Here is a 13654-nt window from a genome sequence, read left to right as displayed (position 1 = left end):
GCAATCTCCAAATTTGAGATATCCATATATTTAAAAGTTTAGACATCATCTACTTTTGTTAACTAATAAATAATAATTTTGTCAATATTAATAAATGTAGTCAATGCAAAATAAAAAACCAAGAAAGCAATTAGTTATTAATACGTCCGTAAAATACAAAATAATAACATTCTCCGTCGCTTTTTATTAACAAGAAATGAAAAACAAACCAAATTAGTTTTTGCATCCGCATTCTCAGTCACTCATGAATATTTGAAACCACATAAAGTTTGCTATATGAAATGTTTACCTAGTAAGACTATTATAAATTGTTTATATTAGAACGAGTTTGTCTAGAAAACGGTAAAATTTACTGAGATCATCATCATTCAAAAATTTTAACGAAACTTACATCTTCCTTGAAGTGAATCGTGGAACACTGCAATAAGGCCCCCATCAATTTGTGTGGATTCCATGTCACTGAATCCGCTCTGGAAAAAATATATATTTGTAATTTACCGCAATAGAATAGAAATAGTAGTTAATAATGAAAGTTAAACCTGTTGTACATGTTTAACATTTCTCTTTTTATTGCGATTTACCATAGCATTTTTGAATAGAGAATGAAAATACCTTTCAAATGAGGTATCACAAACTCCTACTTCCCATTTAAAAATTTAGGGGTTGCAACTAACTGCCACTGGAAGGGGGTCGAATTTAGGGATAAACATTTATTAAATTTTTACATTGCAGGATGTCATATCAGAATCCAAAACCGATTGTTCTCGGGATTTTTTATAAATATGCACAACAATTGAAATACTGAAATTATTCCATTTGGCTGTTCCACACTGTATAATATGTCACATATTTGATATTTTATAATACAAATAATCAGCAAAATAAAAATTGTTATTTTTTAAGATAGTTTAGTAAATTTGGAAAATGTGTTCTGAAAATTTAATTGTTAAGCAAATATTTAAATATTAAAAATGATATATTATATATCCACAATATGTATAAAAAATCATGTTTTCTTCAAACAATACTTATTTTGCACTTTTCAAAGCTTATTGTTTGAAAATTTGAAATAATTTAACCTATAACCGTATATTTTTATGGCATGTATGAATATTTCTACTTTATTGATTAATCCACCTATAAAATGACAAAACTATGACATTTATACAGGATGATTTAGTCATAATGTCATTAATTTTAAGGGAAGATAGGTGAAAAATGAGTAGAATACTATTAAAAAAAATTTAATGGATATTTACGCTAAAAAAGATGGTTTCAAATCATTATTTAAATCTCTTTTCGGACCGCTTCTGACCTACAAAAGTTTGTCGAGAGTGAACCTTGACGTATCGTATTTAATATTTGGTCATTAATCTAGCTTTTAATATTTGTTAACGTTTTCACTAAGTTTTACAACTGAATATATGTTTTTAGTTTTATGTTCAATTACCTAATTATTCAGTTTGTAATACGTATATCTATCTTTGTGTGACTTATTGCTTTTCAAAGAGCACTCCTCCTAATTGTTGCTGCATGCTGCAAGTTTCAAAAAGTGGTTAGGTTTTGATTGCATGACCTTTTTTTAGGATCCAACTTTGAATTTGAATAACTTTTGTACGAGCAGGTTTATTAAAAAATGATAAGGGACATTTTTTGTAGAACGTTCAATTCCCTACAAGAATACATTTCGGTCATTTAAATCCGTCTATTGGTTTTTAAGATATAAAATTCTAAAATTGAAAAATAATTTTTCCCATGTTATTTAAATGGAAAATAGAAAATCGCGATGCGCGACCTTTAAATATTAATATTAAGAGTTCCGATTTTTACAGGCATCTCTTCTCACCTGAATCTATTTCAGAGGAGATTTAGAAAAAAAAATTGTCGATTTTTTTTTAATCAGCCTGGCTCACACCTAGCAAAAATCCTGACTACGCCCATGGGTATCTACCTATTTAAACTGATAGTAGTAGGGCTAAAAAAACATTCACTTATTCGTCCATACAACTTTGTTAATAAAGTTGGGATCCTCTGCAAGTGATTTTGAAACCAGTTGCAAAATTCAAGACGACTGAGGAAATTAGCTGTTTCTCTTCAACGTTCGAACGTCGGCGCCAAATTAATGAGGGTTAAGGTGTAATTTGCTTAATTTTTAAAATGTCAAGTAAAAATGATTTTCTCGATTTTCTGTCTTTATTATGAGGTCTTCCGAATACGTGGCTAAAATTACGACATTATGACTGAATCACCGCTGGATATTAAATATTCTGTGCAATACAACTAAAATGTATGATAGTTAAAAATAAGTATCTACTGGTTAAATTTTTGTTCAACCTGGACGTTGAAAAAATGCATCACGTATCACCAAAATATTTGTAATGTGTTTTTTATATTATTTTGTAAAAAAATACAGTTTTTTTTCTAAAAAAAAAAAGAAAACGGTTTTGTGGCCAAATCTTTTTAAATTGATGCTCAATTGTTTTTCTTATTGAAAATTCTGATTCCTTCCACAGAAGTTTTTACATGCCTATGCCATTTTGTAGTATCTCAATAGTAAAGGGGAGAAGAAAGGAAGAATCACCCTGTACAACTAAATATTATTAGTATTAAATACCTGGTGACACTCGAAACACCTGAAAATATTTCAAAATGTGTAGTTTAAAAACCTGTAAATCAGTCAAACTTTGAACTCAGTTCATTGACCTTTAGCAGCCGATTATTGACCTTTGGTCAATAAACGTGATTAATCTTTGGCACTGGACCTTTAATTTCGATATTTAATCTTTCGCTATTGGCCTTTAAGCAGTTAATCTTTAAAAGAGTTTTTATTCATTCTGGAGCCTTTTTAATAAGCCTACGAAAAATTTAGTTATTTTTTTAAAGATTCTAAAGATGAATTGACGATTTGGATGTATTTATACTCTGCGGCCGAAATTATAGAGAGTGACTCATTGCTAGCTTTTGGACTAGTAAGGGGGATGAAGCGTGCCGGGAACGAAAATCCATTGGTGTGTCTGCGTAAAAGGCAACAAGATATAGAAAATATTGAAAAAACATAACATAAAACATAACATCTAATATTTTTTACGGTTTGCTATAACCGGCACTTTGATCAATTTTAATTATTACAGCATTTTAAAACGTCCCAGTTGTGTTTTTTTAATTTATAAATTTATTATAGCCGTGGAATTAGACCCCTCGTTTACGCTTATGCTATGACGTTTCTCAGGTCGGGCAAATCAAGTCCGTTTACACCCACTAAAAAAGCATTTCCCTATTCCCTACCAAGTGCAAAAGACAGAGATAGAATATAGATCGACGTTCAGTGTAACTCAGTCTATAGACGATTATAGATTCTACCGATGTGCATGGCGAGCGGCACAAAGATAAATAATATTGAACCGCATAGAAATCATTTTATTTTTTATACGCATTATGGTAATAGTGTTTTTATATTATGTATGAGTCACTCTCTATAATTTCGACCGTAGAGTATAGAAGTTTATTTTGATGGATGGTGATGCATTTTAAGATTATTATTATGTACCTATATTAAGGGAATTTTAAACAATTTTCTTCCCCTTCTGTTTGAATTATATTTTATTATTAAGTATTTCGTAGTTTTTAGGATATTTCGATCTACGTATTTTTTAGTATTGCGAGGCATTTTGTAGTATTTGGAAGATTTCAAGGTAAGTATTTCGAAGTTGCCGACGTAATTCGAAGTATTTACCAGTTTTATTGATGCATTTCGAATACTATTTGAAGTTGTTGACTATTTGGAAGTAATTCCAATCTTTTTCAATATAGCTTATATATTTTTATATCTTTAACCTATTTAGAGGTTTTTGAAGCATCTGCGATGGATTTGAAAGTACTTTGTGGAGGTATCTTCATTTTCGAAATTTCGAGGTACTTATTACATCAGCCTGTATTACCAAATGGTGATATATTGGATATGTAGCAGTACGCTACAATTACATTTAGTACCTGCCCCAATAAATATATTTTGCTTTCTGGGAATTTAAGAGCCATATTAATTATACTTTGAATTATCCCAGATTATCCCAAATAAATGTATTTAGCAAATGAGATTAGAATTATTAGGCTGTAAACATAAATTAGTTGTTGTTTATTGGGGTACATAAGCACAAACCGAGTAGGTAATGACCCCGATAAGTGTTGATTAGGATAGGGTAATAAAAATAGGTACCTGGGGACAAGGATAAAGCCGAAAACATTTCGAGGCACCAGGAAGAAGTCTTGAAACCTAGTTCCTGCTCGGTTGTGTCTCATGTTACCAGCGAAATTAGTAGAATAAAGTTTTCCATGCTACTTAAGAGTTTTCCACCTCACTTGAAGATCAAATCACTATAGATACGAGAAATTGGAATTTGCCTTGCGTTAGAACAAGCGCTTTTCGTAACAATGAAAAATATATTCCATGAAAATTTTCCGGAAAATAATTTAAAATCTAGATGAAAACATTCAAACGTTGGTTCTGCTGAAACTTGCTAGTTTTTCAGTATATTTTTATAGTTAGTACGTTTAGTTTCAGAAAAATAACACTAAACGCAGTAATTGTTCCCAAGATTTCCTTTAGAGACAACGCCCTGGAAATGGGGGCATTTAAGTGAAAGTTTTGATCTCTTAATCCCGTGTCGGAGTTTGAGGAAGGCCAGATGTGGATTCTCATGTAATCAGGGATTACACTCAGAGCGCAATCCGACAAGCTTTTGCTTTTTAGATCCCGCTTTATTTCGTGGACGCTGGATGGGAGAGAAAGGCGTCATTACTTGATTAAAACGTAAATTTTTTAAGTGAATTTTACACAACGGAGGGCAAATCCATTTCATTTGACAAAAATCTAAGTCACTGACGTATACATCAACTCGAAGCTTTTATTGTGGTCCCAATTGGACGTGATAGTTATTGTTCCCTATTGGCCTGGTTTAAACCGCAATTATGCCCTTGACAGGAATTTATTAATTACTGAGCCATTAATCACCACCCTCCGGTGGTGGTGTAGTACAAGCCGTCTCCGTAGAGTTTTAAACAAAAAGCCATTATTGATGTGGGCAAGAAACCACTTCCGTAACATTCATTATTTGAAGCGAACTTGTTTCGCTGTGGGACTTTTTTGAAGACTGTTGTACTTTATATCAGGTTTATTATTAGATTTATGGTTATGAACTATAATGTAGATTCCGTAAATATTGTCTTCATTGTAAGATAACTACTAATTTTTTTCTGACACAAGTTGTTGTTTCTAAGGTTCTCTAGAATTAAAAAGTGAATTTCCTACTGTAACAGTACATATACAGGGTGGCCAAATGAAAAAACGCTCAGATCCGTCGATTTTAGATTAAAGGGGGACATTATTTGCTGGTATTTTTGACTCCGCCACTTTCACCCCCAAGCAAGGGTAAGTATGACACCAAAATATTTAAATGGCATTGGGGGTTGAGTAATATTTCTTTTGAAAGCTCTTACAATTCTCTTTACAACAGACTTTAAATTTTATAATTCCGCCCAATACTTATTAAGAATTTTGATTTTAAAGTTGAAACTTATGTACAAACAATTAGTAACGGTAAAAATGTCAGTCATTCGAGTTAAGTACGCCAATGGTATAAATTTAGTATTTCTTGCGTTACATTGGTTTTTGGCGATTTGTTATCACTTTCGTAAAAAAAAACACAATTGTAAAAAACAGAAATGAATGCTATACACACACAATGAACGTAAAATTAGTGGATTCCAAATTATTTTCTAGTATTATTTGGAAGCGTTGGTTGGTAGTTTATTTAATTGTGTTTTTGAAAATTAAACACTATGGTTTATTCCATTGCGGAAAGGGTAGATATCATTTCGCTTTACTTTATGAACAATAAATGTGCGAATAGAACAGCTCAGCTATTTAATGAACAACATCAAGATCGACATGTCAGGAGGAAGTATGTTCTAGAGTTAGTAAAAAAATTTCAAGAGACAGGGAACGTAGCCAATAAAAAACGAGAAATTGAAAAACCTATAGTTAATAAAGCTAGTGAAGTTGCAGTTTTGGGACAAGTTCATCTTGATCCTACATTTAGTACGAGGCAGCTGGCATCTGTGTCTGGGATCAATCGAACTAGCATACAAACCATTTTGAAGAAGAATAAATTCCATCCATACAAAATACACTGATGGATCTGCTATTGGTATACGGTGAATGTAGACAGAATGCTGAGGTCGCAGAAAGAATGCAATCTGCACTTTTGGCAGGATTTATAATAAAATACATCATCGGACTAATCCAAATGTAACGGGTAAATTTTCGCTTATAATATTTTACATCAAGAAGCCTCCACTTTGGTGTTATGAAGTTTTCGATGCAGGTAATTGACGTTCCTCTGCCTCTTTGACGCCTCGGTAATGGATGGGCCCAAGTCAATCGTCGCACCGTTTCACCCCCCGAGTGCGTTCGGCACTTTAGCACAGAGTGGAAGTGTTTTTAAAACCCATAAGTAGTTTTAATGCAAATTGATGCACACTTTAGGGCTTATCAGAGGCTTTATGAGCGGCCCCGCGGCCTACCCCGATCCGATCGCATCGGATCGGATTATTGATTATATGGGCGAGGCAGGGGCGGAGGTGGGGGAGAGTTTTAATACGGGCTTTTACGAGGATAATTATTTTGATAGCCCATCTGGCTAAATGGAGAAAATATTGAAAATTGTTATCTACACGGGAAAAGTGTAGAACATACAATTCACACAATCATCCCTTAAATGGGGACATGTACAAATTGTGTGAAAATTCGACGTTTACGTTGTCATTATTTTTACAATTATTGTGAAATTATTATGAAAAATTGCAGATTCTTTCAAATTTTCAAACAATATAGTATGAAAGTTTTATAAAATTTGCTGTTATCACGATTTTAGGAACAATTGTGTTAATTTTCATGACAGAGTTTTCTATGTGTATAATTTTGGAAATACGAAATCTGTTCAGAAAATAACATAACTTGAATTTTTTAACTTTATTATTAATTTTATGCATTATTGGTCCATGTCCCTTCAAGGTACTATCCTCGGCGTTTTCATTTCGCGATAACCCCATTTGAAATGACCTTGTCTGTGACGAATTTGCCTTGATGCCATCAATAGTCTGAAATGGCGTCCTTTCAGCGCTAATTTTAATTTCGGGAATAAGAAAAAATCGCAAGGAGCTAGATCTGGCAATTAAGGAGGGTGATGGAGGACAATAATCTGATTTTTGGCACAAATCTGACGAACTGACAAAGCTAAATATCATGGTGTAAGAACTATGAGTTGTCTCGACATAACTCTGGTCCCTTTTTGCGGATTTTTTCACGTAACCGTTATAAAACTCACTGATAGTACACACGGTTCGCTGTTTCACCTTTAGGCAAGAACTCAAATTGCACAATTCCATTAAAGGCGTAAAAAACTTTTGTCTCATTACCGCAGCCGCAAAGCCAGTCTTCGTCTCCCGTTATGATCCTTGAATCTAGTTATAATATTCGATTTTCATTTAAATTTTAGTTCTGGACAGAAATTGTATATTATGTACTTATTTTTAATTGTTACTGTCTTTGTTAATTTAAACCTGTTGTGTCAAGTTTTCAGTATCCCAATATTTTGTTAACTAAGGAATATGGGTAAAATTTATTCCTATTTTACCTTCCTTTAGGTAGGTCGCGTCGTATCTTGCTACCTTGGAACAAATTTAGATACCTATCTAAAAAAATATATTATATGAAGAACGTAATAATTCACAAATTTTTCTCTATTCTTAAGTATACTTAGGTCAGTCTCCTTGTTTCTTAGTAAAATGGCACTTTAGGTGTCGTAAATATACGAATGTCGATTTGTAAATTTACAATTTGAGTGAATTACAGAAAAAGTGTAAAGTTACACGCTTCTTATAACTTAATGGACTAACTAAATTAAGAAAATAAATCCACATAGCAAGTAAACAAGATAAACTATTCCTTACCTCTCAATACCAGATAATCGTGGGTGTCTGTACTTTTTGGATAAAAGAAGTCCTCCGCCCCAAGCAGCCTGTAAAAAATTATTGGTATTATGAAACGAAATAATATTCTTAATTCGGCTTAACGTTAAATATTAAAATAAAGTTGGTGCTTATTGGATAATGTCGGACCTTAACTTTCTGCCGAACTTAAAGAAAGCTAATAATAGTGAAATAATTAGCTAAGGAAGAAAACTGGCATGTGGAGTAACCACTACTTTACTGTGAGTAGGCTTAGTGCACGTACAGAGTTTAACAGAGTCGGCGCGGGGGTCGGTGGCCTTCACAGCTGACTCGCGTATTGAACTGTTCAGTTATTTACGGAACCTTGGTATCGCGTCGATACCTTTCTTTTTTACGTCTGCTGTAAATTGAATTCTCCGTGTGTATTTAAATAACTATTTATAAATAGTAATATAATTTACATTAACAACTATTAATTGGGGGGGGAAAAGTGAAGTAAAATGCCAAAAGAGAAAATAAATAGACGGGAATAGACGGTCCTGTTAAAGTCCGCGCCGTACTAACGATAAGCCTAACTATAAGAATTACCTCAGTTCTCGATGGATCCAAAGTTTTTGTAAAGTTACCCAAGTTAGTACAAAAAAATTTGCAATTTGTATCCGTAATTACACAACAATATTATTTGAAATTTGGAATGGTACCAATGAATATGTAGTTCTTAACATTTCAGATATAGTACAATAAATGAAAATGGTAAAACAATAACTTAAAAATTAGGTTAAGAAATCGGTAATGTCACATAATAGGTACATGATATTGGTTTCTAATATTAAAATTGGCAAAAAGTAATGACTGAACTTAGTACACTGTATTATACCAGTATCCATAACTTTTAATACACATTGAATTTTATTTAGTCGTCTTTGGTTTTGGTAACTCTCATTGGCATACAAATTTTATAAATTTTGACAGTGATCCTGCTTTGTTTTAAAATTATGGTGATTATTATTTTCTATCGAAGCCTTCCTTTAATTTTTTGGTTCAAACCGGAGCTAAACCTAATTCAGCATTCAGTATTTGTCTGTAATATAAATTTTCTCTACAGAAAATATATCTTGGAAAAGTTGTGACAAGAAATATTGTACTTTTGTTTTAAAATAGGGAAATCGCGAAAACGGGCCCCAAAATTGCTTTATCATAGTCCAAAATTGATTTCGCTCTAGGTATAGATATAATATCTGACAAATTTTATCATTTTCGATGTTTTTAAACAGAGATGAAGAACAGGGTGAAGAACAGAGTGAAGAACATGGCGAGAGATTGTATCAGGATCTCAAAGAAATGGAAAAGCTGTATCAAGATCGAATGTAAATATGTTAGCTGACTATGGTTGGAACCTGAAACGGGATATACCGAAAACTAAAGACAAAAAAAAGACATCTTTGCAGATCATTTGAAAGAAAAAGAGTAAAATATTCTACAAACAAAGATTAACCATAATCTCGTTAGTTTGAGTAAAGCGGAAACTCCTTCTTTGGCTAAATTTAGTAATTATTGGGTCTATTTTCACTCTAAATATAGATTTTACAAGATACTGGCCAGTCGTGCATAAATTCTGAGTTGGTATCGTTTTGAGCTGGTCAAAATACGTCGGAAATGATATGTCAGATATTATGTAGAGCAAAATCAATTTTGGACTATAATAGAGCAATTTTTGAGTCCGTTTTCACCCTTAATATAGATTTTACAATAATTTGAACTAAAAGCGTGTTTTATCGATTATTGGCATCAAAATGAGTAGCACTATCGGAGTCTTCATCTTCGCATCAGAGTTTTTTTGGTGTGTGCCGGTGTTATTAATTTATTGCGGGTATAAACCAGAGAGTAATTGTTTTCTACAATATCATTGGCAATACTGTAATCTTTCATAAAACACTTACGTCTACATGGAGCCACATGCCGTACTTCTTGCAGATGTCCGCAATGTCATTGATGGGGTCGAAGGCACCCAACACCGTAGTTCCAGAGGTGACTGCCACGAAGAAGGGGATGTGACCCTTGGTACGGCGTTCCACTACCAACCGCTCCAACTCCTGGGGTATCATTCGACCGTTCTCGTCCGACGGCACCATCACGCAGTTGTCCGTGCCCAAACCGCATATCGACGCACACGACTTCACCGAATAGTGACTCTGGAAAGGAAACGAAAAGGAAATTACGTTTCTATTGGATTGGGGATCAACTGATGTGGACTACGCGATTTGCAGTCGAATGGAAAATGAGAAATATTTAGTTCTTAGTTCTATATCGCTCTTATTAAGATTTAAACACTTTTTTGTGAAGTAGCAAACAATTAATTAGCTGGAAACTGTTGTAATCTTAAATTTAACATTTTTAATAATACATAATTACGTGTCTAAGTTTTATGGACTTGATGCATAAATTCGTAGCGTTTTTATTGAATTTAAAATGTATTTCCTTTTAATAAACAAAATATATGAACTATTAAACAAATTGCAAGAACTAATCGAGGATATATTCTCTTCCATTGTTGCCGACTGCTTCGCGACGATCTGTCAGTTTTTCTATTCTATACTTGAATATATTCCATGGCTTGAAGAATTCACCAAGCTGATTGAAATGCGAAACCTCAGTAGAGATAAATACTTCCCTCAGCAGCTGTTCATAGTAGACGATGCATTTTTTGATCTACCAAATGACCCATATCAACTTACTCAGATGGGTACCAGTTTTTGCTCTGGTAGTTGCCTCGTGCTAGGGCTAACTCATTATTTTTTATTCTTGGCGTTGTGTAGAGGCACCATTTTTCAGCATCAGTAACAATCCGAGACAAAAACCATCGATGTTTTTGAGAAAAAAAGGAGCAAATGTTGAGATACTGATTTTTTTCATTTTCCTTCAAAACTTGTACCCAATATTTGAACTTTGCTCATGTAATGCAAATTTTGTGTAATGGTCGACTGATCACAGTCCATCGTACTGGGCAATTTCGAGGTTGATTGTCTTGAATCATCATGAATTGAAACGTTGAAGCGATCTTTGTCAAATCCAGAAGGCGAAGGATCATTTTTATCAAAATGTCTATTTGAAACGAGAAAGTCGTTTTCGTGCTATACTTTCTCCAAAGGCGTTCTCTCCATGATTCTAGAGGCATCCAATATCTGATCTCCTCTGTTGAACTCAAACAAAGTGATGACACTTTTGCAAACTTACACAATATCTGCACAAATTTTGAGACTACTCAATTTAACAATTGTATGGCATTATAACAATTTTGATGCAAGTCTAACATCGATTTTCAAGGTATTTTTTCCACGGAAACCAAAAAACATTACGAAATTATGCATTGTCCCAATAGTACAATTTTATAACGTTTTACCTGATCTGAAGTGAACATAACAAGTTGACCCTGTATAGTCGCTATTCCCTTCTCCTTATAATTCGGGAACATTTTATGTCTGGCCGCCAGAAAAGCGTACAGATTAGAGATGGATCCACCTAAAGACAAAAGAAAATTTTAATAAGTAGAACCCAACTTTGTGAGTACAGGTATGTTGTGCTAAAACTCATATGTTCAGAGTTTTCAGAGTAATATAGTAGTAATAGTAGTAATATACAGGGTGTTAAAAAAAGAGTGTAAAATATTTCAGGAGGTAATAATATGCAAGAAAACGAGGGTCTTCAGCATCATGACGTAGAAACCAGCGGCAAAAAAACAAACGTACTTGATGATCATTTATTGGATTTAAGGCCTGTACTCGTTGCACATGGTATGGATAAAGCAGTTGCTCGTGAAGGATTCTCCAAACAAGAGGACCACTAATTCCTACCTCGGCTGATATTCTCCGCACACTCGTACCTGGATTCTGCTCTACCAGTGCTAGAATTTCTTCTTCTGCTCTAGGAGTGGATACCGACCTTGGTCTTCCGGATAAATGGCACTGTTTGCTCAAGGAACCGGTATCACGCAATCTTTGGTGAATTCTTCCAAACATGCGTTGTGAAGGAATCTGGCGATTTGGATAAGCGTCAACATAAAGACGTCGCGCTTCGGTGGCGTTCCCATTAGCACGACCATACATGAAATGCATGTCTGTTAATTCTGCGTTAGAGTAACCAGCCATAGCGAAAGAAAACTTGTGCACTGAGAACAACTGTCAAATACGTACTGTTTATTTCACTAAACATCAACCAACTATTATAAGAAAATACACAACGTTTTTGCAAAATAAAAAAAGGGGCTAAAAAACATAAAACATTCCATATCTCCGCAACCATTACTTTGCGGACCCATGTTTATTGAGACTTTTCTGCTTATTTTGGTTCATATTATTACCTCCTTAAATATTTTGCACTCTTTTTTTAACACCCTGTATAAGATTAGACAAATTAAGTGTATAAAACTAAATCCTAACTAATCCTTCTGATCAAAAAATTAGTTTTTGAAGGGGCAGAGCGGTGCATTGTGTACAACACTTTTTGTCTCAAATCGTCTGGTGAATATTTAATTTTGCATAATCTCCCGAGGTACGCATGCAAATCCCCTAATTCCAAACGTCAACAAGCAAGGTATTTGCAATTTAAAACGCGGGAACAAACTCTGGCCAACACCTGTTCCAGATTAAATAACAATTTACTTAATTTCCTTCCTCGTCAAAGAACGAAAGATTGAATTGGCATAATGGTAAAAATGGAAAAAAGATGCCGTACCTGGTGCCAAGATGGAATCCCCTTTCCTCCAGTTCTTGCCGATGATCTCACGCATGTGGGTCATGATTACGTTTTCCATCAGAATAAAGACTGGAGCGATTTCGTAGGTGAACATGTTGGTGTTGGCTGTGGCTGTCAACCATTCTCCTGCCATGGAAATCAGATCCAGGCCACAGGAGAGTTGGTTGAAGAAGCGGGGATGACCTGAAAGAGCAGAAGAAGTGGATTTAAAATTCAAGTAATTAAAGAAATTTTAAATTAAACTGTTAGACATAGGTAATTATTCTATTACGTTTGTAAATACAGAGTATTGTACAAGCTCTATTTACAGACAAACTTTAACAGATGGTAGCTGCATTAATTTCAAACATTTTTTCTTATATGAACAAGGGTCCTTTTCGTTTTTGCTTAGAAGTTACAAATATTTTAAAAATAGTATAATCAATCTCATATAAGCAGTCTTTTAATCACTGAATCTTAAAATATAGTTATCATGAGTATACAGGGTGTCCCACAGGGAACTGCATCGATCGATATCTAGGAAAGTACATACTCCTCCGGAAATTTTGAAAATTTGGCAACATGGCAATGTCCCTGGGGCAAACAACTAAAATCTAGAACTCTCCAGCACCTCTGGTTATGCCGGAAGTCAACACCAACTTCGTTATTTTAAATGGAACACCCTATTTATTATTACATTTTTGGATTCTACATGAAATTTGATGGTCACTTTATTAAATATTCCCTATATTTAGGAGTTATAGATTTTGAGATATTAATTTTTAAAGAAAAAATTTGACAGATGCAAGGATTCGCAGAGATGCTAGTAAGTCTCTTCAGGAGCGTGATATCAAGTGTATTTTTGGTACCTGTAAAGGGCATAGGTAACACTACATTATTGTATACCAACAAATTA

The 13654-nt window shown here is 33.9% G+C and overlaps 1 protein-coding gene across 1 annotated transcript in view; it reads right to left on the bottom strand.

The window, feature by feature from the left end:
- Positions 1 to 13654, bottom strand: part of LOC108907856 (glutamate decarboxylase) — a 61271-nt gene that overhangs the window by 5104 nt on the left and 42513 nt on the right. Inside the window, exons 3-7 of the mRNA XM_018711683.1 lie at positions 12739 to 12942; positions 11408 to 11526; positions 9948 to 10199; positions 8008 to 8075; positions 392 to 470 (exon numbers count right to left, since the gene is read on the bottom strand). Coding sequence (XP_018567199.1) covers positions 392 to 470; positions 8008 to 8075; positions 9948 to 10199; positions 11408 to 11526; positions 12739 to 12942 — 722 coding nt within the window. The remainder of the gene's footprint in view (positions 1 to 391; positions 471 to 8007; positions 8076 to 9947; positions 10200 to 11407; positions 11527 to 12738; positions 12943 to 13654) is intronic.

The sequence above is a fragment of the Anoplophora glabripennis genome, unplaced genomic scaffold, assembly GCF_000390285.2.
Source record: "Anoplophora glabripennis isolate ALB-LARVAE unplaced genomic scaffold, Agla_2.0 scaffold224, whole genome shotgun sequence".
In the NCBI taxonomy this organism is placed as follows: Eukaryota; Metazoa; Arthropoda; class Insecta; order Coleoptera; family Cerambycidae; genus Anoplophora; species Anoplophora glabripennis.
The sequence above is the reverse complement of the archived record's forward strand: the minus strand, read 5'-3'. Positions and strand labels throughout refer to the sequence as shown.